The 27627-nt window shown below is 42.5% G+C and overlaps 1 protein-coding gene across 8 annotated transcripts in view; it reads left to right on the top strand.

Annotated features, from left to right (window-relative positions):
• Window positions 1–27627, top strand: part of XPO6 (exportin 6) — a 51132-nt gene that overhangs the window by 16808 nt on the left and 6697 nt on the right. The window contains exons 3-19 of one of the 8 annotated variants that reach the window (XM_065030924.1): window positions 1126–1238; window positions 2804–3001; window positions 5490–5649; window positions 6051–6128; window positions 10384–10837; window positions 10948–10977; window positions 13966–14092; window positions 14876–14985; window positions 17240–17381; window positions 18134–18226; window positions 20223–20292; window positions 22037–22196; window positions 22908–23000; window positions 24354–24498; window positions 24931–25077; window positions 25834–26023; window positions 27206–27361. In XM_065030924.1, the coding sequence (XP_064886996.1) occupies window positions 1126–1238; window positions 2804–3001; window positions 5490–5649; window positions 6051–6128; window positions 10384–10837; window positions 10948–10977; window positions 13966–14092; window positions 14876–14985; window positions 17240–17381; window positions 18134–18226; window positions 20223–20292; window positions 22037–22196; window positions 22908–23000; window positions 24354–24498; window positions 24931–25077; window positions 25834–26023; window positions 27206–27361 (2466 nt within the window). The remainder of the gene's footprint in view (window positions 1–1125; window positions 1239–2803; window positions 3002–5489; window positions 5650–6050; window positions 6129–10383; window positions 10838–10947; window positions 10978–13965; window positions 14093–14875; window positions 14986–17239; window positions 17382–18133; window positions 18227–20222; window positions 20293–22036; window positions 22197–22907; window positions 23001–24353; window positions 24499–24930; window positions 25078–25833; window positions 26024–27205; window positions 27362–27627) is intronic. The other 7 variants (XM_065030925.1, XM_065030930.1, XM_065030927.1 and 4 more) reach the window with 7 other exon arrangements.

Here is a 27627-nt window from a genome sequence, read left to right on the forward strand (position 1 = left end):
TGCTGTGAGCGAGGATATGTAGGTTTTTATCAAGGATAGTAAGTTTGTTAGGGTAGGAGAAGGATGTTACATTTTTCTCTGTGTGTACGTCATGGAATTGCATGTCCTGGAAAACCTCTACTTTCTGCCTAGAGATGGAGTGTGAACTTAGATTTGTTCAGCGTTAAGAAGGGAAAGCAGAAGTCTGTCCTAGTTATTGCAAAATGACAAGTAGGAATAAACAGTGGTTTCATTTTGGCTGGTGTTATTACTTATGTCCTTTTGAGAACCAGGCGGGATCTTAGCGGTGCTCAAGGTTGGCTTCTTGCATTCATGGCTAATGGCTGTAAACTGGCACTTAGCTTTTATTCTCAAACTTCTGCCATCTCTAACTTCAGTGCCAAACGTATGGTCATCATGAAAGACTTCTGCGAATCTGGTAAAATAAAGACTAAGCAACCAGGCAAGTTTGTTTATTCCTGTTGTGGAGATCTCCTGCTGTGGAAAAGGTAGAAGCCTTCGACAGCCTCTGTTTTCCTGCTTAAGTTGTGGGAAATAAACCAGTTGATTAAGGCTTAAATTAGATAAGCCTGTAAACCAGCCCTTGCAGCTTTTCCCTTTGCAACGTTTGGTACGTAGTCACTTGATGTGAGATGGCCATACCCTGTACCAGACTGTTTGGAGAGGTTTTGGGTATGCTGACCTACAACAAAGTCGATGGCTCATGGAGCAATTGCATTCAAACAGGTGATTTATAACCTGCGTGTGATCTGAAGCACTTCTAGTCTTTCAGAGTGACCTGGTATCTCAACATTCGGCTTTTATATAAAAAATAATAATGCTTGCAATGCAATATTTATGTGATTTATTATAATATTAAGCTACTAGTCGAGTATAGTATTTATGTCAAAACTGTATTCTAAAATGACATGCCTATTTTGTTTTCATTAAAGCCTATTGATAGATCACTTTAAATATTTTAGAGTGTGATTTTATTATTTTTCCCTCCTCCAGGTTGAGTCATTGCCTGAACGTGGGGTTCCTCCCATGCTCAGTGTGTTATTGTGCTGTCAGTATACGTTTTTATGGATTTGTTTACAGCTTAAGAATTTTAATGTGATTTTTTTAATACTTTATTTTTTTCAGAGGAGCTTTTAAATAACTTTGCCCAGCAGATAGGGGCCTGGAGGTTCTGCCTCTATTTCCTGTCAAGTACAAGGAACGACTATGTGATGATGTACAGTCTGACTGTGTTTGAGGTAAGATGTGTACTGTTGCCTGCTCAGTGCATTTTTTGTCTGGTGCAGTTTTATATGGCAATCGATTTTATTTGAAAATGTTTGTCTAAAATGGCAGTCTAGTAAGTACGGTGATAAAAGATGCTTTTATTGCTCTCTACTAGAGAGGTTGCTTAATGGCAGGCTGAGAGCAGGAGAATATGAATCTTTATACACAAATTGAAGAATTAATTTCCTGGCATCTCTAAGTACAAATTACCTACAGTTTCAAGGGCTGCTTGAGTTTTCTGCACAATGCTTTTAAGAGTGTTATTGCTTTTATACTGTTTATATGGGCAGAACTATGTGCATGATTACCTGATACTAGCTACTGGAAACTTCAATGCTAAGAGGGAAGACAAAGTTGCTTTTATTTTTCTGATGTCTCATGGTTGTGGTCGATGCTATTGAACTACATCCCACAAGCTTACGTGCTAGTTGTAGAGGTAAGGTCTCTTTTAGAAGACCGCATCCCACTCTTCACCTGTTTATAAAAGAACAAAATTATGGTTAAAAGCCTAAATATTGATCTGTGTGTCTACTGAAAGAAACAGAAGTATTTGTGAGCAGCTCTGTTTTATCAACAATTTCTCAGTGACCAGTACAGTGTCTTTCCCTTAGGATGTTCTGTTCACTTTATCTCGGGTTGCGTGAGAAATCTGGACTCAATCTGCAAACTGAATCTGGTGTGCCATCCTCTCAGAAGGGGTAATCGTGACAAACAGTGTGGGAGTTGTTCCCTGCTCTGGGGATGGATGTCACACAGCAGTAGCCTGCAATGATTAAACTGATTTTCATGAAAACATGCTTGATTAATAAACCTTTGCTTCCCCGGGGGGAGGGGGAACAAGGTAGTACTGAAAAAAATAATTGTGCCCAGAACTAAGCAGAACAAAGAAATCACTGTCCAAGTGTAAGGTGAGGGGTATGAGTCCACAGCTCAGCTGAGAGATGAGGATCTCTCCACTGAGGAGCTTGAATTTCTGAAGTTAAGCGCTGTAGTTCTGCGCACTCATAGCCATCCTGTCGTAGTCTGCAACTTCATCAGCCTTGAACTTCTCTGAGGACCGAATGTCAGTAAAAGTGTGTATATAAACACAAGGATTGTTCCCAAAACCACCCTTTCAGGTAATTGTAGAGAGTGATGAGGTTTCCCCTCAGCCTCGACTGTGGAGCAGTTAGAGCATCTTAAATTTCAACTCTTTGCCCAGCGAGCCTGTGTCACAGCTCTAAGAAAAGGGAAACATCTTCTGTTTAACCTGCTAATACCTGCTTGTTTCCTTATCGACGGGTCTGCCTGTGACAGCGGAGAAGGTTGAGCTACATCAGGTGGAGATGTTTAAGTTTTATAACTGCCCAGGCTTGGACAGCAAGGGACCTGGATAGAATTGACAGCTACAGCCTTTTCCCTGCCTGTGCATCATGGCAGGTGCTGGGCAGGAGATGGAACAGCTCTGCCTGGTGCTTTGTCCCTGCGTTACGTGTCCACATTCTCTCGCTGTTTAACTTGAGCACAGCGTGTCTGAGATGAGCTGTTTTTTTTCCAGAACCTAATCAATAAGATGTGGCTTGGGGTCCCGTCTCAAGACAAAATGGAGATTCGCAGCTGCCTGCCCAAGCTCCTTCTAGCTCAGCATAAAACTCTGCCTTACTTCATCAGGAACAAACTCTGCAAAGTCATTGTGGATATTGGCCGGCAAGACTGGCCGATGTTCTACCATGACTTTTTCACTAACATCTTGCAGGTAAGAAGTTTCTAATGGGAAAACTTGGCTTCATTCATGGAGAGACATTATTTTGTTTCCTTGTAGTGACTTCCCTTAACAAACGTTAACTAATTACATGAAAAACAAAGTTGCTTCTTAAATTCCTTTTCTTTAATTTTGCAAATAACCCTAAGCTTCCTACATGTTACATTTCTTTCTAGTGTTACAAGTTTTTTGACAAAGGAACAATGCTAGGCAACAAGTATCAACTGCACTTTGACTTTTAAATATTTAGGAGCAGTTGTTGTAGGGGTTGTGTGTTCTTTAAAGAAAAAAGTCAGTAAAACTATGGGTGTGTCACTAGATGATTCTCAAAAGTGAGGTTTCTGAATGTGGCTGTTGGAGGTTTTTCACCTAAAAGCCAGAGATACATGATTAGGTGCCAAAAAATTTAGGGTAAAGTCACTAATGGAATGGTGCTGGGGTGTTTAGGGCTCTTGCAGGAAGATGGGAGTATGTGTTTGAGGATCCTGGCTGAGATGGTGCCATTAGTTTGAATGTCGGTTGTAATTCCGTATCTCCACAGTGAAGCCTGAGCTGAAGTGCTGCACAGTCTTTTTGTGCTGAGGTGATGAGATGATTTGGGATGCAGCTGTGCCCACAAACCACAAGGCAGTTCAAAAAAAATCAAAGTCCCTGAGTGCCAGGAGTTTACTTGTTAAGACAAATGGCTCTAGTATTAATTGCAAAATTAAAAAAAAAATGCTAACTTGGCATACAGAGCTTGTTACTAGCTGGTGTAATCTCTTTTCAGATAGCCGCCTTTTTTTGGTAATCATGTAGTGTGACATGCTGCAATTTTTTTCTGAATTGTCAGTTTCACAATAAGTACTCTGAGACAACTGTCTACACTACAGGTTTGACTTTCATTTCATTTGCATCTGAATTTCTGAGCCTCTGTTTGCTTTTATAGCACTTTGAAGGTTATCTTTAGTGATTGCAGAGCCCACTTTTGGTATCTATTTTTCCTTAAGCCTCTCTTTATGAACTCAGCTTTGGAGGGAAATGTTCCTCTCAATTTCCAAAAATCTTCAGAGAAAGTGAGGAAAAAGCCACTAGTACTGAACTTCAAGACTTCCACATAAAGGAGAGTAGCACAGGAGCAGGATATTTTGCTTTTGGAGTTGCAGATGAGTCTTCTCTCCAGACTTTCTTCTGAGATAATTTGAAGAAACTGTTTGATTCTTTAGCATTGGTTTGTACCCCAGTACTCTAAGTAATCTTAAACTTCTACTGAATCGTTGGAGGGATGGAGAAGAAAAGTAACTTGGACTACTGTATTGTCATTATGGAAAACCAATAATTTTATGTAGAAAGTGCTACTTTTTTAGAGGTATGAAATTTGTTTAATGTTACTGAAGTGCCAGTACATGGTATTGCTAAACTTCCTCATGTTGTCAGAAAATACTCTGAGAGATCTTAAGTGTCCTTGCAACTTGATAACAAATTGTGTATTTTCTTTTTTATCTATCTGCTTATATGCCATCATGTTTCCTTTCTGAAAGCAAGTATGCGTCTAGACTGAGAGCTTTTCGATGGGCTTTTTTCCCCCCCATGTATTTCACCAAACTGTGTAGCCTTAGCAGTGTTAACTCAATGTTTTCCTAGTTTGGTGGGTCAAGGAGATTAGTACCAAGGTCAGCTTGTGTTACAGAATTTGTCTTTCAGGCTTACTTGTAGTAACTGTGATTGGCTTCAGGCTTTTTCTCCCAGAGGGAGTAGTGCATAAATTGTGTTGGATGTTCCAGGTCAACAGAGAAGAGAAGCAATGAATTTCAGCTGAAAGTAAATCTTTGTCCCACTTGAATGTGTCTTTAATATCCCAGTGGCTAATGTAGGCAAAAATCATTGTTTGTTCTCATCCTGTTCTGCACAATCTGTTCATGGTGGAAGTCACTCTTTTTAGAGTAAATGTGATTTCCAGTTTGAAATGCAGTACAGATGCAAGGAGAGGTATCCTTTAGCTGTGCTCCTGTCTCATCCAATATTGGCTGCAGCTCTTTGTATGGGGAGGGATGAGCTTTTTAATGGGAAACTGCTTGGCTGATGGTGCAGGCTCCCGACCTGAGCGGGGCTGCAGCGGCAGCCCCATTACGAGGTGAAACCGCTGGGGCGATTCTGAGAAGTGATGATGTCAGCAGAAAGCAGTAAACAGAAGGAACAAACAGTTACTGGTAAACATGCTGGAACAGAGAATGTGTGCAGTGACATTATGAAAGCTCTCTTGAAACCCCAAGGATTCCCATGGTACTTGAACTGTTGCAACATCGTTGATTAATGTTTCAGGAAATTGAATATTTGCAGTTCTCTTCCCTTAACACACGGCGCTGCAAACTGTGGGAACTGATACTCCCTCGGTCTTGAAGCGCTTCTAAACTGCTCATAGTGTTACTAACCCCCTGTTTGTCAGCTGATGGCTTTGCAGAGTGTTGTCATCACATGTTGAATTCATGTGTTTTCTTCTCAGTTAATTCAGTCTCCTGTGACCACTCCTCTGGGACTGATCATGTTGAAAACTACTTCAGAAGAACTGGCATGTCCGCGGGAAGATCTTAGTGTAGCCCGGAAAGAAGAGCTACGCAAGCTGCTCCTAGACCAGGTGCAAACAGTGCTTGGGCTCCTCACAGGTACGAGTTACTGCACGGGCAGCATTGAATCCTTCTTCGCCATCCCTGAGATGCCGGCGAGCTGCACATTCCCGGTTCGGGGAAGCAGCATGTGGGTGATGTAGTGGCTGCTCCTGCGGTCTGAACGCTCAAATCTACCCTTAGGCATTTGGGTCAGTTTACTGTGAAGCAAACTAGTGTAGCAAAACAGCTGTACAGCTGTGTGCGTCCCCTCTTCAGGAGGAGGGATTGAGACTGTGGATCAGCACTTGGTAATTTCTTTGGGCTCCCTAAGAGAAGACAATGTTCCTTGTCAAAGCACTAAAGATGTGTTCTACCAAAGTTCTGTTGCAGTCTCTAGTGTGCTTGTTAGATCAGTCTGTCTTTTAGTAGACTGTTCTGAAAAATATCTCTTTGGCCAGGTATTTTGGAGAGCATCTGGGACAAACACAGCGTTACTGCTGCCACTCCACCACCATCCCCAACTTCAGGAGAAAGTGGTAAGGATGGCTAAAGCTACAAGATGATATTTGCATGTACTTTAACTTGCAATATCGGGCATAGATTCCTTCATTTACCGTCTAACTTCTTGTAATAACCCTTTCCTAGAGCTTTTCATAGGCCAATAAGTTTCTGATCCAAAAGGCAAAGCTTACATGAAGAAGTAATTTCTACTGTGGGGGATGCCCCACTGAAAATGCCACCTTGTTGAAAAGTGCACACGTCACTTCTCGTTGTCCTCAGATGGCAAAAAGCTTTCTCAAGTGTCAATCCAAAATGCTCTAACATCAGTGAGCTGTCATTGTCCTCTATACGTTTCAGCTGTAAATACATCAAATTCCAGGGTGGAGCAAAACTGAAACCTTAACTAAAAAATGTGGCTAGGACTTTGTATATATTTATTGCAAAAGTTTGGTTTCTACCTATTCTTTTTAGGTTTTTTTGTGTGTGTGCTTATCTGATCTGAACTCATTTACATATATATTTCTTAGTTACCTTCAAAACAGAAGGTATATTTCTGTGGTCCTTGTACTTGGGGCACATTTTACTTATCCTGTTGAAGCTAAATAGGGGATAGATGAATACGGTCACCCCAGGCTGGTCTTGATGACTACCTGTTTCTCTGGTGCCTTGATGTAACACGGGTCATTGTTACGTTCAGCTCACCCAGCATTGTCTGGCACATTGTGGGGTCTTTGTTCCTGCTTCTTGGAAAACAGAGCAAGAAAACTACCATGATATAGTGAAATCAATAATATTGTCTGATCATGGTTCTGTCTCTCTTTAAAGAAGGAAAAACAAGGGCTTAGGGAAACCTGTAATACCTGGCTGTGCACAGGGAGAAGGTGAAACACTTGTGGATCTGATATTTCTTTTTCCGGGGTCGTTCTGACTGAGTTGTGCTTGGTGCAGTGTGTTCTGCAGAAGAGCTTAAGACACTTTTGTTTATACACAAAACAAACTTAAATGGGAAAAAAAAAATTCTTGGTTTGAGCAGGAGGTGGGTGGCTTTTGCTATGGAAAGCAAAAGTTTGAAAAAATAATATTAACAGAAAAGGACAAAACTTGTAGTATCCCTTGGGAAGAGTGAACGTGCTGCTTGGAGAGGGCAGAAGCACCAGCCTCACCCACCCTGGCAGCAGGAGCCACTTCCATGTGATGTTGAGTAAGATTGAGGTCTTCCATGGTAAAAAAATGATCTATGTTTTATCAGTTGTTGGTAGTAAATGCCTTGGTATCCAAGCCTGTGTTTGTACAAAGCAGGGTGAATTGCTCGGGGAGCCCAGGTGCTGGTTAGTGCAGGCACATGACGGCCGTGCCCGCAGGAGCGGGTGCTGCACTGCAAACCGCAGGTTCCAGGCTTACCTTGGAAAAAACCCAACGCTGGTTTGTTCTGAGGTGCCAGTAACGTGAACCGATACATCTGTTTTGTTGTCTAGAGTTGTAATAAAGAAAAAAATAACCAGTGGAGTGAATTGTGGGCTGATTGTCAGTGGAAGCTGGTTTGAGAAGTCTCAGTTGATGGCTGAATCGCTGGATGGTGCCTGTGCTGAGGCTGCTTTTCATCCACCTCTGTGCTCACCTCATGACTTGAGATTGTATTTCTCCAAGTGAGAGTTTCTGTTCTAGGTCTTTCCTTTCTCCCCTTTCAGGGAAAACAAACGAACTTCTTATACAGCATATTTTCAAGATAATTGCTAGTAATTAAGCTACACTGACAGTTCTTTTAGAAGTTCAGGCTTAATTTCATTGGGTCCTGCCTGTGCTAACTTATTTGAAACTTCCTCTGTTTTCTTCTGTGCTTTGCCTTAACTACCCTCTCCATGTTCACCCTGGTTGTGCTTCAAGTTCTCAAGCCCAAAAGGAGTAGCACTGAGTCTTCCCTCTTGCCCACTGCTTGCTTGCTTTCTGTGTTTTGTGAAGGACTCTTTTCTTTTCCTTTACTTTCTTTGTTTACCAGATGTCTGTTGGGTCAAATAATGATATATGATCAGTTAAATGAGACAGAGTGGAGTAAGAGCACTGATGGGGTTGTTTTTGTGGGGAACCTGCAGGGCTGAAAGCCAGATGTAAAGGTCAGTAGCAGTGAGTGGCAGTCTGGCGCTGCAGGAGAGACATACATGATTGGAAGATAAACTATAGAACAAACATGGGTTTAGTGAAACTCTCCCATTAAATTTTGTACTGGCCACGTTAATTGTTTCTCTGTCCTTAAAATTTGTGAAATCTGTAAGCTGCCCCAATCGTTTTACCCACATATTGTTGTATTTGAGTGTTATTCATGCAGCAAAGTATTTCTGTTTACTGGTGACGCTTGTGCTTTTTTATTGCTTAGATGAGGGAACACCACCTTTTTCTCTTTACATGCAAGTGAAATTAAAGGTGTTCCAAAAGGCAAAATAAGAAGCAGCATCCCTATAAATGGTTAATATCTTCCATCAGAGCCAAAATCTCTTTAGGAACTTTGAAAACTGATGCTTCCTTTTTCTGCATAAGAAAGCAGAGTGAAATGATTACTTGCAAGTCTTGCATAGTTTTTAAATAGCACTTGAAGACAATGTTAATTTCTCACAGCACTTAAGCGAAGGAACTCTCATAATGTCCTATGTTGGGAAACATTTGAGTTATTGCATCAGTATAGAATTTGTTCAGCAATAGCCTCTCAGCCTCCAAATGTTGTCTTTGTATGATTTATAGCCCTTTACTTGATGAATCCCTTCCTTAGGCATATTCACTTGTGTGGTAAACAAATGAGTAATAGAAATAAATGTTTGTTGATGTTTACTTCTGCAGAGCTAGCCTGATCCCAGCCTCTCCCCAAGAGTTTTCTCCCTGTGCATGAATGCATTTGATCCTGTAAATTTATCACCTGTTTGCGAAGACACCAAATATAACTTAACATACCTTAAACTCTGAACTTCAGTAATTTAACTGGGTGCAAAGCGCTCAGACCAGCTGATGTGGGGTTTGGACTGGACGTGGGAAAGAATCATGTTTGCTTCTGTAAAATCACAGTGCAAGCAGCTCTTGCACTGCAGTGTATGTGTAGTTGTGAAGGTTACTGTGGGGGCTGCTTTCATATGAAGACTAAGTGCAGGGTGATCTAATTCAGCTGAAGTAGCATGATGCCTTAAATTCCTGGAGCAGAGGAGAAAGAAATGATGATAAGTTGTGACAGAGTTATGAATTCAGTGATGTAAGACATCGATCTTGATGAAAAATGGAGAGTTAAGAGGAGTCTGTGCATCATTCATGCTTCTGAGTACTTTGGAAATAGCTCAGTAAATCATATCTGTTTTCATATTCCTAGTGTGTTGGGTCATTTCACTTTGAAAAAAACTGACTTGGGTTTTCTGGGGAGAACTTTAAACTTACTTAAAGTAGCAAGTGCCTGTGGGTTTCTAAAGGTGAAGAGATTATTTGTACTCAAGGAAGAAGTGTATTGAATAACCTGGGGAAGGTGAGTAGGTTTTCAGCATGTGGTCTATGGAAGCCTCTGAGTTAGTCGTCAGCCTTAGCTGGGGATATCTGCTTGGATTTCCATTAAGCTTTCAAGAAGGCTTCTCACTAAAAGCTTTTGAGAAAGTGAAGGCCATCAGGGATGTGGGAGTCTCTGCATTGTTAAAAAAAATGGTTAGAAGGTGTGAGTTAAAGGGTAAGTGGAAATTATTTCCACGATGGGGGGGGGTCACCTGTGGAGTAGTGGTGGGGGCTGTGCTCATGGACATACTCGGAGACCTTGGAAAAGGGCTCAGTAAAGAGCCAAGGAGGCTTGCTGATGGCACCGAGATGGTCAGAATATTGGAAAGTAGGTACAGCTGAAGACCCACAGGAAGATCTTGCGCATCTCTGGGCAAATGGAAGGGGAAACGCAATGCAGAGAAGTGTAACCTGCATTTGGGCAGGGAGAGCAATATTCATCTCACGGCAAATCATGTGCTCCAACTTCACCTTCAGTATATAGGATTAACATCTGAGCATTATACCGCATCATTCTACAAAAATTTCAGGGAGGGGAGTAAGTTTTATAATGAATTCCTAAAATACACCCCATGGCATTGCTATTATCTGAATAAAAGTTCCGAAAACTCCAGGATACGAAAATGACTAGTTCATCTCAGATAAATCTTTGTACACTAACTTGCTGAGTGCCAGAGGCTCTCATGCCTTTTGCTTTATAGCTGGGGTTGGTAGTTGCACCATTTGAAGGTAATTGCCTTGATTCATAACGCAGATGTCTGCTTTGTTTCCTAGGTGACCTGTTAAGTAGCCTGTTGCAGAGTCCCAATGCAGCCAAATTATTGAACCAGCCAATCCCCATCCTCGATACAGAAAGTGAATATATATGTTCCCTGGCACTGGAGTGCCTGGCACACCTCTTCAGCTGGATCCCTTTGTCTACCAGCATCACCCCATCCCTCCTCACCACCATTTTCCACTTTGCTCGCTTCGGCTGCGACACCCGTGTTCGGAAGATGTCTTCTGTCAACGGCAGCAGTCAGAACTCGGTGTTGGGACAGGAGCGTGGCCGACTTGGTGTCTTGGCCATGTCTTGCATCAATGAACTGATGTCTAAGAACTGTGTGCCTATGGAGTTTGAAGAGTATTTGCTACGGATGTTCCAGCAGACTTTCTACCTCCTGCAGAAGATTACCAAGGAGAACAACGCCCATACGGTGAAGAGCCGGCTAGAGGAACTGGATGAAAGGTAAGAGCAACCAAACAGCTAAGTAGCTGTGCTAGGGCCTCTTGCTTTCTAAGGGACTGTCTTTATTATTTTGCGGTCATGCATGGTGTGTCTAATGGCCTTTTTTTCAGAGTACTGTGCTGGGGGAGACAGGCGGAAAGGTAGGTGCCCACAGGTAAGGTTCTGGTAAGGGGCTGAGTTTGCTAAGGGACTGTGGTGGCGCAGGTTTGTATTCTTTCTTGTCCTCTTCCTTCCCTTTCCCCCGTTCGTTACTGTTTGACTGCAGGTCTGAGGTGGCACAAGAGCTGAACCTGCCCTTCATTCAGTTGTAACAGAAAACAGAAGAGGCTCAGTGAGGTAAAGGCATTGCAGTATTCCCTTCCCTGGTCGGCATCTGCCTTCTCTGCTTAAACATACAAAGAGTGGGTAGATATTCTGCGAGTCATGACTTGAAAGAAAATAGAAGTAGTTTCCTACCCATCATTAAGATGTGATGATTTCTGATTGCTTTTTTATTTTTACTATTTTTAAACAACACCAAAAGACAGCTTAGGGAACTCCATTCACAGCAGCGAACGGCTGTCTGGCACACTTGATTGGAGGCAGCAGGGAAGTGGCAGCATCTTTGAAGGCCATGTATTGTCATCTTCCAGAAAGTGAAAGTTACTATTAATACCATCCTTGTTGCCTAAAAGCAGCTCAACTCTATTATATCGGCTATTCCTACTTGTAGGAGAGAAAGTGAGACTTGTCTCGCTGTTGTGTGGAGTGGTTGAAACTGTGTGTTGGCAGGGCGGTGGCAGAGGTGACAACTTGCTGCTGCTGCTCATTGCAAGCTGTGTGTGCCGTGGGAAGGTGGGCAGACTGGTGCTAACGCTGACAAGCAGGTCACAACTGTGTGAATGTGCTCAGTATCTTGCTACAGATACTTGATGATGGAGATAAACTTCTGGTGCAGCTATGTACTTGTATTCCCAGATGCAGCAACAAGGCTTTGGGGCTATTTGTTGTTTTTCTGTGATATCCACTTGGGAGAAAAATAAAAACAAATTTAGCGGAAAACTGGGTCAGTTTGTAGAGATGACTTGTGTGTTTCTTGTGTAAACCTCCCTTTTTCCATATCTTTAAATACACACATAACCTTGGGATAGTAAATGTAGATTAATTGTGACTTCTGTTTAACGGTATTGCCAGATCCTCCTGCTCTGCTCCTTAGACGTGTTATCCACAGAGACTGTTGGTGTCTGTGAGACCCCTCGGTATTCATTGCCATGGTCTGAAGTAGAGATGTAACTAAGATGTTCTGGAGACTGGAAAAATCCATCTGGCTTCTGGAGGAGTGGAGCTTTCCCTGAGCTGACCCTGTTTTCTCGGTGGAAAAGGCTGTGAGGATTTTCCATTTGTCACCTAAGGGCATAGCTGTACATCTTATGTCCAAAACTAAAGACCTTACCACATGAAAGTGTTGTCCTGGCTTGGACTAAGAAAATCAGAAGCAAAATCGGCACCAAAGAAACTACCTTCAGTAGACTGCCATGTTCGGAACCTGCTTGCCCTGGGTCTTCCCCTTCCTCTTGTGGTGCTCGTTATCTTTTTGTTACAAAATCAGTGTGGTTTTGAATGGTTTATACTGCCAAAATAGTCCAGAAAGAGTAAGCTTAAACTGTTGTCTTGCTTTGTGTTTGGCTTTAACCTGAAGATCGCAAAATGTGGGGAATGGCTAGTAAGGGCATCAGCAATGGCACAGAGGCTGCAGAAGGGACTTTGGGGCTGGCGGAGATAGAGGCAGTGCAAGAATTTCAAGGGTCTCAGGTCAGAGCCTCTTTAGAAAATAAGAACGAAGAAAATTGAGAGCAATGTTTGGGTCCGGACTTTTTTTGCTAGCTTTACTTTTGAAGTGTTAGGTCAGTGAGATGTGTTGAGTGATGCCTGGTCAAGTAGGCAGTGCCAAATAAAAGTGAAATATAAGCTTTTTGCATAAGTACTGTGTGTTTTTCGTAGGCTTGTAATAACCAACAATGCTGCAGCTCTTTGTTAGGTGGCAATGCTCCTGGTCTTGAGTGTGGTTTCATTAGAAAGAACAGGGATTTTCCCTGAGAAAGAATTAAGAGTGTGCAGAGGGAGAGTGCAAGGCAGCTCAGTGAAACCAGGTTGTTCAAGCATGCCTAAAACTTGCCAAGCCTGACTTTATTTAAAAGAAAAACTTGAAGTACTCTTGCCCTTCCCATATGGGAAGGGTGGGCTTCTCTGCACACACACGCCCTTGTCACCGAGTCACCAGAGCTCTTGCTGTTTGTGTGATGCTGGAATGGATGGGTCCTGTATGCTGGTGGACTATTTAACGCTTTTTTTGTGTAGGTAGAAATGAAGATGATTTCTAACCTCCATGAAGCTCACGTTGTGCAGGGTGTGATCTTATTCCACAAGAAAAACTTACTCCATTCTGGTCTTTGTAATTTTTCTCCAGTTGCGCTCTCAAGAACCCACCAGTGCTTGCACCGAGGTCGTGCTCTTGCTGGATTCCCTGAAATTTTGGTAGCAGGCTCCCTTTTGGATCTTCACTTCCTACAGTCCCAAGCATTGAGTAGTCCCATGCTTTGGAGGAAGATTTGTCCTTATAGTCCAGCTCAGAAGCTTTTAGATAGTTGATGTACACTGCAGAAGGAACTGTCCTTTCCAGCTCTCAGCTCTGTGGCTCTACCAGTATCTCGTGTAAATGTTTAACATGTGTATTGCTAACTTCTGCATTAACTTCTTGCTTCCAGCTGAATTCCTCCATGGTCCACTTTATTTCACTAATCCTAGCTGCATCAGTAAGATGATCCTTGCTATTAAATACTCATTTTTCTATGGTGGGAGGGTTTGTGCTTATTTGCAGGCCTAATTTCATTTATATTTATCTGAATATTAAAGTTGCTTTTGACTAGACTGTCTTTTCTGCTGTTTCAGGTATTAATGGAATGAAGGGTTGCCCATCCCGTAGGTAATTGTTGCAGGGCTTTACATTTTAATTGTTCTACTGGCTATTACTTGTAACTTTCTTTTTGTTGAAAGGATTTTGAGTGAATTTTATCACTGTTTCAATGAAATTGCTTTCCCTTATGGCATCCTCATGTTTTCTCAGTTGTGTTTTCTTCTTTCCCTTATAGCTACATTGAGAAGTTTACCGACTTTCTCCGTCTCTTTGTGAGCGTCCACCTACGAAGAATTGAATCCTACTCCCAGTTCCCTGTGGTTGAATTTCTGGCACTGTTGTTCAAATACACTTTTCATCAGGTACAGCCCTGTGACATTATTTTTCCCTCCATCTGCTCCATGTTCTCTTGTTTTGTACAACAGGGGTAGCGTGGTTTCCCCAATGAAGTTGATACCTAAGGTTAGCCCAGAAAAAAAGCAATTAACTTGTCTTACTGGAACTTTCCCAGTAGTGCTGGGGACTAGGAAATGGCTTAATGTGCTCTTGGATTTAGTTGGAGACAGCGATCACATGTAGTTACCTTGCAAGAACAATTTGTCTGGTGTTTAACTTTGCTCCTGCTTTTATTTTTTTTTGTTAGTGCTTGCAATGGACTGTCTGGAAAAACTTTTCTAGGTTGCTTATTTTGTGTTTGGGGTGCTTTTCTTTCTCTTGAATCTGCCACTTTTACTGTATCTGGTGCTTTCCTTGTGATTTTTAGATGTAGCATTAAAAAAACAACTCCGTGGCTTTTGGAAGGTGTTACCTTGCTTTAGCAGCTGTCACAATGCAACTCAACCCTGTTGACCCCCAGATGTGAATAATGACAAGCAGATCTAAAAAATGCTAAGAGCTGATGTAGCAAGCCATGGGATGGATTAATGCTGAAACCACCCTTGTAATTCCTGGGTTCCCACCCTTGTGCAAAAGCTCTTGTTCACCTTTTGACAGCTATAAATCTCTCCAGTGACCTCCTAGAAAATTTGCAATAAAGCAAGAAATTCTTCCCGTGGATTGAAGTGCATGTTAACTCGTATTTTCGTTATGTGAAAACCATCTTACCCTAGCTTGTGGTATTCATTGTGAATTTTGATGTATTGCAGCCTACCCATGAAGGTTACTTTTCTTGCTTAGACATCTGGACGCTCTTCTTGGACTATCTCACTAGCAAAATTAAAAGTCGCCTGGCAGACAAAGAAGCAGTGCTCAACAGGTAAGCACCCAGGAAGCTGCCGGGGCAACAGCTGCAGAGACTTCATGGTCACCACGGAAGGACTGTGAGAAACAAGCCATTGTTCGTTCCAACTTCACATGTGGCTGAGTGCTTGCTTCTTCTAAAATAATTGAGTATAAAAATGTAAACTTAAGTGTTTCACACACATTAATTCAAAAGAATTCAAACTGAGCAAACGAGGGCAAAAAAGTGTCACTTGTGTGAACATAAGAGCCAGAGAAAGCAAGCTTTGCAGTCTAAAGTTGAATTATAACACATTCTAGCAAATTTTAAAGTGCAAATTAGAGGAGGAGACCATAGAGTAAGTTGCCTACTAAGTGTTCACACAGCTCTTACAAGCAATTATTGAATTAGGAAGGGTTTTAAATTTAATTAGGATTTTAAAATTCCTGTTTAAATGGAATCTGTATTTCTGAGAAATATCAGTGACACTGTGTTTGAAAGTTAAAAATTCCACTTGCTTAGCTCAGATGCTAGTTGTGCGCATCAATTGCAACAGCGGTTGGCCGTGTTTCCTTTGTAGATGTTGTCTCCTGAGATGGGTGGCTCTCTTTTGATGAAAGTCACTTTCCTGCCCTTTAAAAAAATCTGGTGAATATACTGGTATCTTGTTCAAGTCTTGGAGGCTTAAAGTGCCATGGCTTGTGCCATAATATGTTCTGCAAAGTGCAGAAGGAAGCATCTTTCCCTTGAGCACACTAAATATAGGTGGTTGGTTTTTGAAAGACAGTCTGGCCTCATAACCACTAAGGACAGATGTGGAACTACCTTACACGAGGCAGCTCTCTTCCTTTCAGCATGGGAACTGTGGTTTTTTTTAATTTCTCAAGTAGTAGGTATTTGCATTTGAACTTTGCTCTAATTTGTTCCTAATTTGCTGCTCTCTGCCTAGTGCTTTTGAACTTTGGCATTCTGCTCTTTCTTCATCTGGGTAGCATACGTGTAACCTGTGTTATCTTGGTGTCAAATGGTTTGTTATGAGGAGAATTGAAACAAACAATAGCTGTCTCTCTAGGAGATAACGTCAGACTATGAACAAACAAAAACATCGTGTAAGTGGTTGAAGCTTGGACTGTTTTGTCAGAGCTACCTCTCCTTAGTGACAGCTTCTGCAGGTTTATTTCCTGCCGGCTCTCAGAAGTGTCAGTGCTGCAGCGCGACAGGCTGGGAGTGGTTACACCGCAGGAGCACAGATGAAGTTTCCTGTTCTGTGGTTTATAAACTTTGCATTTGGTACGTGTTACAACTTCTACTACTGGATAAGTTGCCAAATCCAGAGATGCGTCATGTGGTTACAGAAAAGATCGTAATTCAGCCACTTTGCACAGAACAGCTTTCAGCCGCTTAGCCAGTGGCACAGCTGACTTCTCTGACACTTGGATTGCATCATGCTCTCAGTCTCTGTCAGTGTATGCTAATGCCTGATTTTCCAACCTGATCCCACCTAGGAAAGAGCGTGACTTTTTGCATCAGGTCCCAGCTGTTTTGAGAGAAGAGTTTTTTAAAACAAACAATCAAACCAGTACCCCTTGGAATCCCCAGACTTTGGTGTCACGTCACCAGAAATTATTGTGTGCTCAGGTGGCTCTGTGCTGGTTTTACAACTTGACATTACTCTTAGGTGATGAGTGAGGAGGGTCTTCTGTGCTCTGTCCCAGCTGCGTAGCTCCAAGAGGTGACAAGGTATCTTTCTGTGACATGCCTTCAGCACAAGTAGAAAAAGTGCGGGCTTTGTTTCAGAGGACAAGGGCCTGAATTCTTTGGCCAATGGTGTAGAGAAAGAGCATAACAGAACAAATAACCTCCGGGGAGGTCTCCTTTTGAGGCAGGCAGCAATAACTCTTTCCTGTTGCATCTGATCCTCGTTCGCTGCCCAAAAAGCAGAGCACCAGACAGAACGCTAAGGAGCAGTTTAGCAACAAGAAGCTCTTGGTGCTGTTCATGTACATCTGTTGTTATTCCTGGCAAGCCGCTCCTACCTTTCCTGTTTTGAACTCTTGGGCTGCTTCTGTTGCTTAACGATTCTCCCTTTCCCTTTCAGGGGTACAGGGATACCACATATTACCAAGGATGTTTCCTCAAACCTGGAGAGCTATGCTGCAGGCTCTTCGCAGTGGCTGGCTTTAAACGGTTGTCTGTTCTATGTGTCGTCTTTGCTGCAAGGACTGTGGGCGCAGCAATCTCTGCAGAACTGTTTTATCAAACTCTTGCTCTGTTTTCTCCGTGGTTGTAGGTACGAAGATGCCTTGGTTCTATTGCTGACAGAGGTGTTGAATCGAATCCAGTTCAGGTATAACCAGGCACAGCTGGAGGAGCTGGATGACGAGACACTGGATGATGATGTAAGGAGCAGAGTTGAACAAGGACAGCTGCAGGTCCAGATATTAGCTCTTGCACTGGTAACTCCTAGAATGTCTTTCCCAGAGCTTGTACTTTGGAGTACAAGATAGACAGCTGCTGCTTCACTCCATTCTTTTGTGGGGTTTGAGGTTTAAAGCAGCACAGAATGCTTTTAACAAAAATGTACTTAATCACACTGAAAGGATCTGACCCTTGTTTTTAATTTGGTTCTTATGGGGAAAATTATAGATACTTATGTTCTGATTATCAGTGGCATGAGGTGTCTGTATCTGGTAGCTTTGGAATTTTAAATGCTGAAATATCTCTGAGACAAAAGCTTTAAGCTGTATGTATTGTTGGTGGTTTAATTTAAGTTTATTTCTCTTTAAGTCAGTACTGGTAAATATCTCAATACTGCTAAATGTGAAAGTGGAGTAGGTGGCCAGAATGGATGAGACCAGAGCACTGGAAGGGCAGGTTGTTCTGCACAACAGCTGCTTGTCATCTGAGGAGTAACTGTTTTAGGAGTGAACACTTGTGACTTATCACTCCAGGGAAACGTGTGTACACCCAAAGCGTGGGTTGGCAAAAATTATATGCAGCCAGAGACCTGATGGAGAATGAGAATCATAAGAGCAGTATATCTTCAGTATCCTTGTGTCTGCAAAAGCCAAGCTCTGGGAAGGAGCTAGCTAGTCCCAAGCATCAATTAGGACTGACTAGTCTACAAAAAGCCATCTGTTTCCCTCTGGAAGTGCTGTGCTTACCTTGGTGTTTCTTCCCGTAGCAGCAGACCGAGTGGCAGCGGTACTTGCGCCAGAGCTTGGAAGTGGTTGCAAAAGTCATGGAGCTCTTGCCAACTCATGCCTTCTCCACGCTAGTAAGTAGTTATCCAGACCAAAAGTGCAATGTGAAATGAGAACCAACTGCTGGAGTTTGTTACAAGCTGTTGGATAGAGCCACAGTGCCCAACAAGCAGATTTGGTTTTGGATGCAAAAACTTGGCAAGGAGAACAGAAATTGAAGGAAAAAGCTTGTTTTTTTGGCTTTGTCACATTTCTTGGTGTGTTTTTAAAGAGGGTGCTTTAGTGAACATCTGCATCCCACTTGCTCAACATTAAGCTCTTTAGAAATTCCAGTCTTTCAAAGTGTAAATATTTGGCAGCAATTCTTCACTGTTGTTTGTCTTGGCCTTTATATTAGGAGGCAGCACTGTGAACTGGGCAAGAATGTCATTATTAGGGCTTTAAGGAGGGTGAAATATTTGTTTAAATGAAAGGCTGGATACAGATGCTGGAAAGAGTGCCTTGGACTACTGGTATCTGACAAACAGATAAGTGCTTCTCTCCAGCTAGTGTCACTGCTGTTGTTGGAATTGGTGTTGTAAAAGTTGCCTGAGTTTGTAGCACTATAGTGGTTTTTGAGGAGTTGATCTTGAGGCTATAAGCCATTGGAGCACAAAATTCAAAGTAGTTGGTGCCTTTTCTCTGGGTGAGAAGAACGGCAGTATAGCAGGGGGATCTCAAAGCAAATTCTGCTGGAGATACTGCGTGTCTCTGAACCTTCTTCCCAAGAAGCAGAGAAATCTGAGCTGCTGCAGAGGCAGAAGATGCTTGACCTGAACTGCTTTTTTTTAATGGATTTCTGGTGTTTTTTTTTTTAATTTAAGAAACATTGACTGAGCTAAGCACTAGAAGCATATTACTAGAAACTCTGAAGTAGTAAACAAAAGTAGAAGTTCCTCTGCAGTGTGTGGCATGGTGTGAGTCAGCAAGAGGCAAACAGATGGAGCAGCTCTTTGTGAGCAGACAGGTCATATGGTGAAGAGCATGTGGCTTCCTTAAAGTAACACATTAACATGAGGAAGACTCTGCTTTTTTCAAAAATAGTTCTCCTCCTGTGGTTATACAATGGTGCTCAACTGGTAAGCACAGCCTGTTAGAAACTTGCTAGTGAATGCTTTCCTTGAGCCCTGTTAGTTCATTTTTGTACAGTGGATAACCTGAAAGATGCTCGAGCAGTTTCACGTGCTTTTCACAGCGGTCTGCAGTGCAGCCAAACACTGTGGCTGGTCTCTCAGTAGCAGGTAATGAAAACCCTGTACAACAGCTGCTATTTCATTTTCCAGTGTGGGCCACAGTAAGGCTAATGGATGAGTAAACTTTCATAAAACCAGCCACTTCAAATGTGATGACTTTGCCAATAGAAATTAAGCAGAGCTATGCCAGACTGAAAGGGTTGGAAAATATTCTTTCAGGTGGGATATCTAGGAAAAGGTCAGTGTGCAATTTTGTCCTGTATGTACACAAAGGCATTCAGACACAAGGCAAATAAACCCCTTAGTAGATCCCGCGGCACTACCTTGCCTGGACGAGTGCTGCTGAGAGGCCTTGTGGTCTCTGTGTACAGCACACACTCCCATTGGTGTCACCTGTTGCTCAGCTGAGTGTCACCAGGAGCAGGTGTGTTTGCTGTTGGTCCTGAGCGATGAGGTTAAGCTGACGCTGATCCCAGACCAGGATGTATGACAGCGACTGTGGTGTTTGTTCCCTTGGCTGCTTTCCCTGTGGGCTTCAGCTGTTCTTGTGTGTGCTGACAGTGCTGCAGCGCTTCACTTCTGTGCTCTGGTACAGAGGCACCAAACCCATCTTCTTTGATTGAATAATATTTGAATAGCTACATTTTGAGAAGCTGATATCTATGGGTGAGGTGGGTGCAGGATCAGACCAGAACCGAGCAACTTGCCTTCTCCCTAGTGCCTTTTAAAAAGACATTTGGAGAAAAATAAGAAAACTGTGCTCTAACAGAGTAACTAATAGTTGGGTGCTACCTATCTGCCAAGCATCAAAGTCATGCTCATTTCTTGTCTCTTCTAGTTCCCAGTTCTGCAGGATAACTTGGAAGTGTATCTGGGACTCCAGCAGTTTGTGGTCACTTCAGGGACAGGTAATAACCAGCACTGTGGTCCTCACCCTTTGAATAACTGATTGCAAAAACATCCTAGAGCTGCTTTGGTATTGCTTCTTCTGTATTCCGTTGAGGATCTGAACACGTATATGGTGACAAATGGCTCAGTAGTCAAACCCCAATAGCAAACAAAAATCTAATGGTGTGATTTATTTTTTTTTTATTGGTGTAGTTCTTCCCTTGTTCTGGTACTTAAGATGAAGATACCATATGTCTTAAAAAAAAGATATGCAGCATCAAATACTGCAGTAACATGGAGGGATAATGGTTATTTTCTTCCCACTAAAACTGATTTCAAGAAAGGTTGCACTCCTGTTTGCTTTGGGCTCAAATCTGGTGTGAGGTTGTCCACCATAGGAGCACTTTTATTTAGACTTGAGTTAAAACCTTTGTGAGTCAATGAGAGATTGAACTATTTAGAATGTAGTAATGGTTTCTGAAGACTTATCTAGCTGGCATTTCAGGAGCCTCGTGTATGAAATATTTTACAAGGATCCCAGTGTTCTCAATGGAATAAAAAGCCTGAGTGTAGCTTTGTTGCTTCTTCCTGAGAAATAAGGGAAGTAGCAGCAGTGAGATCTGTGTGAGGGAAGATGGTAGCAAAGGTTATATTTCAGTTTTCTGGAATGGCTAGTAAAGGAATCTGTTACATGTTCAATACTGCTATACATGGCAGAATGGTGATGGTTGTATAGACAATTCAAGAAAATACACTACAAATTTTAGGATCATTTCAGACCTAGGATAAGCAATGTGTAGGTTTTTAATTCTGTAGCAATGACGTGTATCAGAAATTCATGTGTGCCGGCTGGGCAGCTGGTGGACCAGGAGCAGCAGGTCAGATGCAGCTGGGGCTTCAGAGCTGGGCGGTAGTACACTGGTGCTGATGGTGCAAAACAGCAAACTTGTTGCTGAAAACTTAATCTGAGGTTAAATGTGGACAGTGGAAAGAAAAACTCTTTGGGGTGTTTTGTTTTGTTTTCAAAACATGGTGTTGCAGAACATGTTTACTTTTTTTAGTAAAAGGTCTGGAATATTTGGAGACCAGGAATGTGCAGCTGAGTGGTAGGACAATTGTATTGGTAATAAGACTGTTATTGGTTTGTTTCTTGTATCTTAGAAATATGAAAGTAAATAGCCACACTTCACATCAGAAGCAAATACATACTTAATTCTATACGCTTCTGCTGCTGGAACCTTTATTGCCCTGTAGCCAGCAGAGGGAGTGTGAGTTACAACCTTTCTGCAGAGCTGGGGTTGCTTTTTGATGTCAATGGATAACCAAAATGACTCCTGTTTGTAATAGGTATTAGCATCAAATAGAAGAAAATAAATGTATAAGTTAGTTGGCAACATCAGTTTCAGCCTTCAGAGAGGAATTTGAAATGTGGCAGTTGGAACAGTTGAACTTGTCTCACTCAGTTGGACTGTCTCAGTCGCTTGGACAGTGCTCTGGTTTGAACCGTGACCCTCTGCTGAGCTAGTTCAAGAAGAATGCTTATAATGTAATTAGAATAAACTTTGTATTTCCTGTAGCTTTGTAATTAGATTTCCCATCCCACAGAGCTGTATTTATTAGCCACAAGGTTACTCTTTTTTTTTGCACAAGGTTTTTGAAGTATGAGTTTTCAGTCTGCCAGGCTCTTAGTGGCTATTAGCACAAGCGATTATTTACACTTAGATCTTTTGGCTTCATTGCTAATGAACCATAATGTCATTTCAGGTCACAGGCTGAACATCACTGCAGAAAACGATTGCCGCCGCTTGCACTGCTCCTTGAGGGACCTGAGCTCCTTGCTGCAGGCCGTGGGTCGTTTAGCAGAGTATTTCATCGGGGATGTGTTTGCTGCCAGGTTCAATGATGCTCTGACAGTGGTGGAGAGGTAGGTGTGGGAGGGGGATTTGCTGTCCCTTCCCCAGTACAAGGAGCAGTTGTCATCACTGCAGTGAGAGTGAAAACCAAGGGGTTTTTCTGTCTTGCCTTGTTATGATGAAATTGAGAGATGAAGAACTGAGTGGCCAGAACCTTAATTGTTACATTCATCAATGCTGTGCTTCCCAGATGGCTTTCTAAATCCGTAACCAAACAAGTAACTAATAGAAGGGATTAAACAAAATCAGTCACTTGAAAACATTGAGGTCGTTGTTTTCCAGCATCTGCATTTGTGATGCAATGAAATGGGATATAGAGTCTGATTACTTCAGAGTTGTACCTCTCAAAGCTAAATGACCAAAACTCTTATCTGAAAAACTTTGTGAAAATTGAAAGGCAGACATCATTGGATTTTTTGCCTCCAATAACCTTAATTAGCACATAGTTGCAAATTACAGAATTTCAGGGCTTTACACAGCTGCCTTGGTTATATTTTTTCATTTCCATGCAGGAACATCGTACTTGTTTTGTCTTATCACAAACAGTGAAATAGGCTTTAAATTATTTTCAACTAAATGGTCTAAATCTTGTCTATGTATAAGTTAAATATTGACACAGACTTGCCAAGAGCTGCATTCAGATGAGATGTTCAAGTGGATTTCTACATGCATTTATCCATCTTACAGTCCCTTTACACTACCATGTATGTATTTGCTTCCAGGCTGGTGAAAGTAACGCTATATGGATCCCAGATTAAACTGTACAACATCGAAACTGCAGTACCATCTGTGTTGAAACCTGACCTGATCGATGTGTGAGTACAAGATATACACTGCAAATTATTGTATCCAAATTTGGTACCTACCTGGAGGGAAGGAAGTGCTGATCTCCTTAGTCTGGTGTTCTAACCACTTGCTTGGCAAATATTCTGTAAAGTGCATATCTCCAGTGGTTGCTGGAGGGCACTTTCTTTTAACCATTGAAGGTCAGGGCTGCTGCCAGCATTTTGTACCACTGATTTCTCAAATTGATTTACTGAGGTTATTTAAAGAGAAATAAAATCACACTGGGAAGTAAAAATGCCTGTTACATTGGCTTTAAAAGCAAACTGTTACTCTGGCCTGTACTAATGGCTATAAAAGCTTAGTTCTTTTGCAGTTTAATTAAGTGATAAAATAAGTGTTATAACAGTGCTTTTTAAGAAATGGATCCACTGTTGGTATGTAGTTCCAGTTTATGGATTTTTTGCTATCAAAGTCAGATCTATGGCTCAGATAAAAGATGTTGTTCTTAGCTGAAGACACAAAACCCTGTACTTCTAAGACAAATCTGTGCCTTCCAGCTATGCAAGCCGTTTCTGAAACGAATACCTTCGATCCAGAAGTTGACATTAAGTGTGAAATCTTGATGCTGCTAGTAATAGAACACCCCTCTGACAGCCTTTTAGAGACCTTCTATTCTTAATGTTGCGTAGTACAAACATGTTGCTAGCCAGCCCCTGGTTTGTGAGCGGAATTTAAGGTTGTCCCTTTGGACACAAGTGCTTATAGTAATTTGTGATTGTATGTATTTTCCTTGAAAATCCACACTAGATTTCATTATATAGTTCCCTGGACTTCTAATAATCCCAGTTTACTAGCACTGATTTTCATGTGGATTATGCTCTATTAATAGTCTGTTTTCTTTCCTGGTATAAAATAATTTGGAAGGGGTTTTTGTCTGTTACTGAGGGGGTTTTCATCCTTTCCTCTGTTCAATGTCCCTGAAGAAACTTGTGATCCATTTTCTGATGCTAGCCTAGCAAAGGTACATCATCAGCGTTTGGAGGACGCCTGTCTGTGTGGTCCCAAAGAAACGTCATGTCTCAAATCTTAACATGGTGATGTGCCCAAAGTAGAATTATGAAGTACAATTATAGTTTGACCTTATCAGGTTATAACTTTGTCTCATTGGGTGAGTCCAGTTACAGCACATCATTAAATATACAGGGTCCAGGACAAAAAAAATAAAGAAAAAGCTGCCAGGTTTGTCTGACAATCCCAGTATTCTTTCCCAGTGTCATGTCAAAACTACCCACCGTGCTCAGGACTCGTGCCCTCGTGCAGCCGTCCTGCTAGTCTGCCGTTTGTCCCGTGTACACATCTCACTCTGCTCTGCTCCTCCGCAGCCACGCGCAGTCCCTGGCAGCGCTGCAAGCCTACGCGCACTGGCTCGCCCAGTTCTACAGCGAAGTTCACCGGCAGAACCCGGAGCAGTTCATCTCTCTCGTCTCCACCGCTCTGGAGGCAATCACTCCCCTCATCAGCTCCAAGGTACCTTTGCTGGCGCTGGGCAGCGCTGTTGTGCTCAGATGTTTAGCCGTCTGCTCTGGACTACACATGGATCCTAATGTGAGTCAGTCTGTGTGAGCTGGATGTTTGTCTTCCAGAGTCACAGCAAATGTCTCATGTGAGGTTAGACCAAGAGCAGTTCTAAAAAGAGCTATAGGTCAATTTAATACGAGAGTAAGCAACGTACAGGCATATAAATTCAACCTAGGGGCTTGAAAGTGGGGACATTTCTCTCTTCCACGGTATTAAGGGAACTGACTTGTGCTGTGATTGGCAAATAAACACTATAAACTGTCTTGCTTGTAAAAACCCGGCAGTGGCAGCTTGCTGTGCTATGGGATGCCGGTGTTGCCTCATCTGGGTCTGTGTGCTGGTGTCACTGGGCAGCCTGACCGCATGTCCCCTCTGTTTCAGGTGCAGGAGAAGCTGCTGCTGTCTGCGTGCCACCTGCTTGTCTCTTTAGCGACCACAGTGCGACCAGTGTTCTTGATCAGCATCCCAGCAGTGCAGAAGGTGTTCAACAGGATCACGGACACTTCTGCTCAGCGGCTTCCTGACAAGGTGATCTGTCTCAAATATGAAGAATGTAGATGAGGTGTAATTGGGAAGCTGTGCCTCAGTTCTTACTGTGGTGAGGTATAACCTCAAAAAAAAAGGCGGGGGTGGACAGCAGGTACCTCTGAATTGTGGATATCCAGGAATCCCAGTGATACGGTGTGTCAGCAATGATCTGTTTCAAGCAACATTGTAAGGAAAAAGCGCAATTGCACTTCTTGGATCTTATTCCTTTCTCGCTTACTGACATAGTCCCTGATTCTGCATCATCTTTACAGGCATGTTGATTCTAACGTACAGCAAGAGTTTTCTGTGAAACTTAACATTAGAATTCCACATACCTTACTCCAAGTTAGTATTACAGAAGTACTGCAAAGCTACCGTGGAGGTTGTGATATGGTTGTACTGTGTGCTGGCATGGAGGCATAAAGTGCTATACAAGTCTTGCTGTGCAAACCAGACAAGGACTAATTAAAGTGGCATCATCTTTGTTTTAGAGATAGGAAGAACAGAATTACCATTGCAGGGAAGGGCTTACAGAGCTGGGAGCTGGTGCCAGCCCTTAAGTGGTGGAGCTTTGCTTCTCTTAGCTTGCGGATCTGGGAGCTTTCACTTGGACTCACCTTCTGCCGTTGATCTCTTCCCTCAAACAGCAAGTGGTGCTGATGTCCTGGACAGCTGTGAAATGGGTTGTGCTCTAACATAAAGTGAATAGTGAGCACAGTAGAACTTCCTCTTTGCTTAATGTCTTGTTGCTTCTAGGCCCAGGTGTTGGTGTGCAGAGCGCTGTCAAATGTGTTGTTGCTGCCCTGGCCAAATCTTCCAGAGAGTGAACAGCAGTGGGCAGTTCGCTCCACCAACCACGCCAGCCTAATCTCTGCCCTCACGAGGGAATACCGCCAATTAAAATCCAATGTGATCTTGCCGCAGAGGAAAGTGCAGCTGGAGGACAGTAAGTTCCAAGTTTCTTGTTATGTGCTGTCTTCCAACAGCTGCAGTGCAAACTGCTGATAGACATCATTAAGCTGGTCTTCTAATTATTATTTTGGTGGAGAAACTCTAGTGTATGGGGAGGGCATGGAAAGATCAATTATGTTTTATTCCTTTTTCTAGAGACCCTTCTTCTGTGGGTGTGCACAGGGCAGTCTCACACCAGGCTGCCTCTAAACTTCCATCAAAGTACTGTCTTCCTCAGTCGTGCGGGGAACATGGGAGCAAGTCTGTGATAAAACTTCGAATAGCAGTGATTGCATTTGGAGTACTTAACAGCCTCATGCTGGGACTCTCGTGCTATGGTATTAGAAACTCATACTGGGACTCCCATGCTATGGTATTAGAAACATTGACTAGAGGCAGCGTTGATGAAGACAATGGTTATAAAAACGTAAAGGGAAAATAATAATTTCTTCCAGACTCAAGAAGCACTGTAGAGGGTGAATATATGTAGAAGAACCCTGAACTGATGGGGGCCAGGGACCTTTGGAAGTTTCAGTGTATGTTTTGGGACTGCTTTTTGGTGTCTTTTTTTTTGTTTGAGAATCACTTTAAAAATTGTTTAGAAGTATCCATTGTCACAGCTTCTGACCAACCTGACGAGCTGGTCAGCTGTGTGCAGGGACAGAGCGTGGGAGAGGGTGATTTGCTCCTCATGAGAACATCAGCAGACTGGTTGAACTGGGTTGAACTGAGCCAGTTCTCCCAACCTTTGGGTTAGCTTATGCTGTGTGTATCCCTCCACTTGTTACTTTTAGAAACAGAAATGTGCAGTGCGTTTTGTCATAACGTGCTGCTTTTTTCTTGGCTAGTGTTTCTTTAACATTAGTGTATTGCAGATTATATTGTGTGCAGCTCCCCTCAGTCTCTCCACCTTAGTAGTTGAGCAGTGGGTGCATCTGTAGGGCAGTAAACCTGTATAATTTAAGAAAGTGAGTACCCACAGTGACCTAAATGAACCTGTTTAAACGTTTAAAATGTGAACACATGCTTGGGAACATTTTTTACTCCAGCCTGGGTTGGGTGTGTATGCCACCTTGTAGATTGTTTTAGTTACTGTGTGTGTGAACTTGTCTTAATTTCTTGCCTCTGATTGGTAGTTTTGACACATGCGGGAGATATCACCTTTCTTATTTTGCAGCCAAAGTGATCATCCATCAGACACTCAGCGTTTTAGAAGATATTGTAGAAAGTATCTCTGGAGAATCCACCAAGTCTCGGCAGATCTGTTATCAGTCGCTGCAAGAATCCGTGCAGGTCTCACTAGCCCTCTTCCCAGCTTTCATTCATCAGTCAGGTATAACCATAGGACAGGCTTTAATGCTGTGAGTAGCTTTATGACCCACTGATAGCATCCAAAGTCCATCAGTATAGGATGGTGGTGGTGTTCATGTGAAGTGTGAGGGTTTGCTGTGCCTGAGTGTAACATGAGTCTGAACTTCTGGGTGGGCTGGGCTGCATCAGAACAGGAAAGGGAGATCTTCTCTGCCATCCAGATACAGGCATGAAGGTTTGTCACGCTTCTGGAAAATGGAGATGTCTTGTCATGTGTTCTGCACTGAA

Source organism: Columba livia, chromosome 15 (genome assembly GCF_036013475.1).
Source record: "Columba livia isolate bColLiv1 breed racing homer chromosome 15, bColLiv1.pat.W.v2, whole genome shotgun sequence".
Classification (NCBI taxonomy): domain Eukaryota; kingdom Metazoa; phylum Chordata; class Aves; order Columbiformes; family Columbidae; genus Columba; species Columba livia.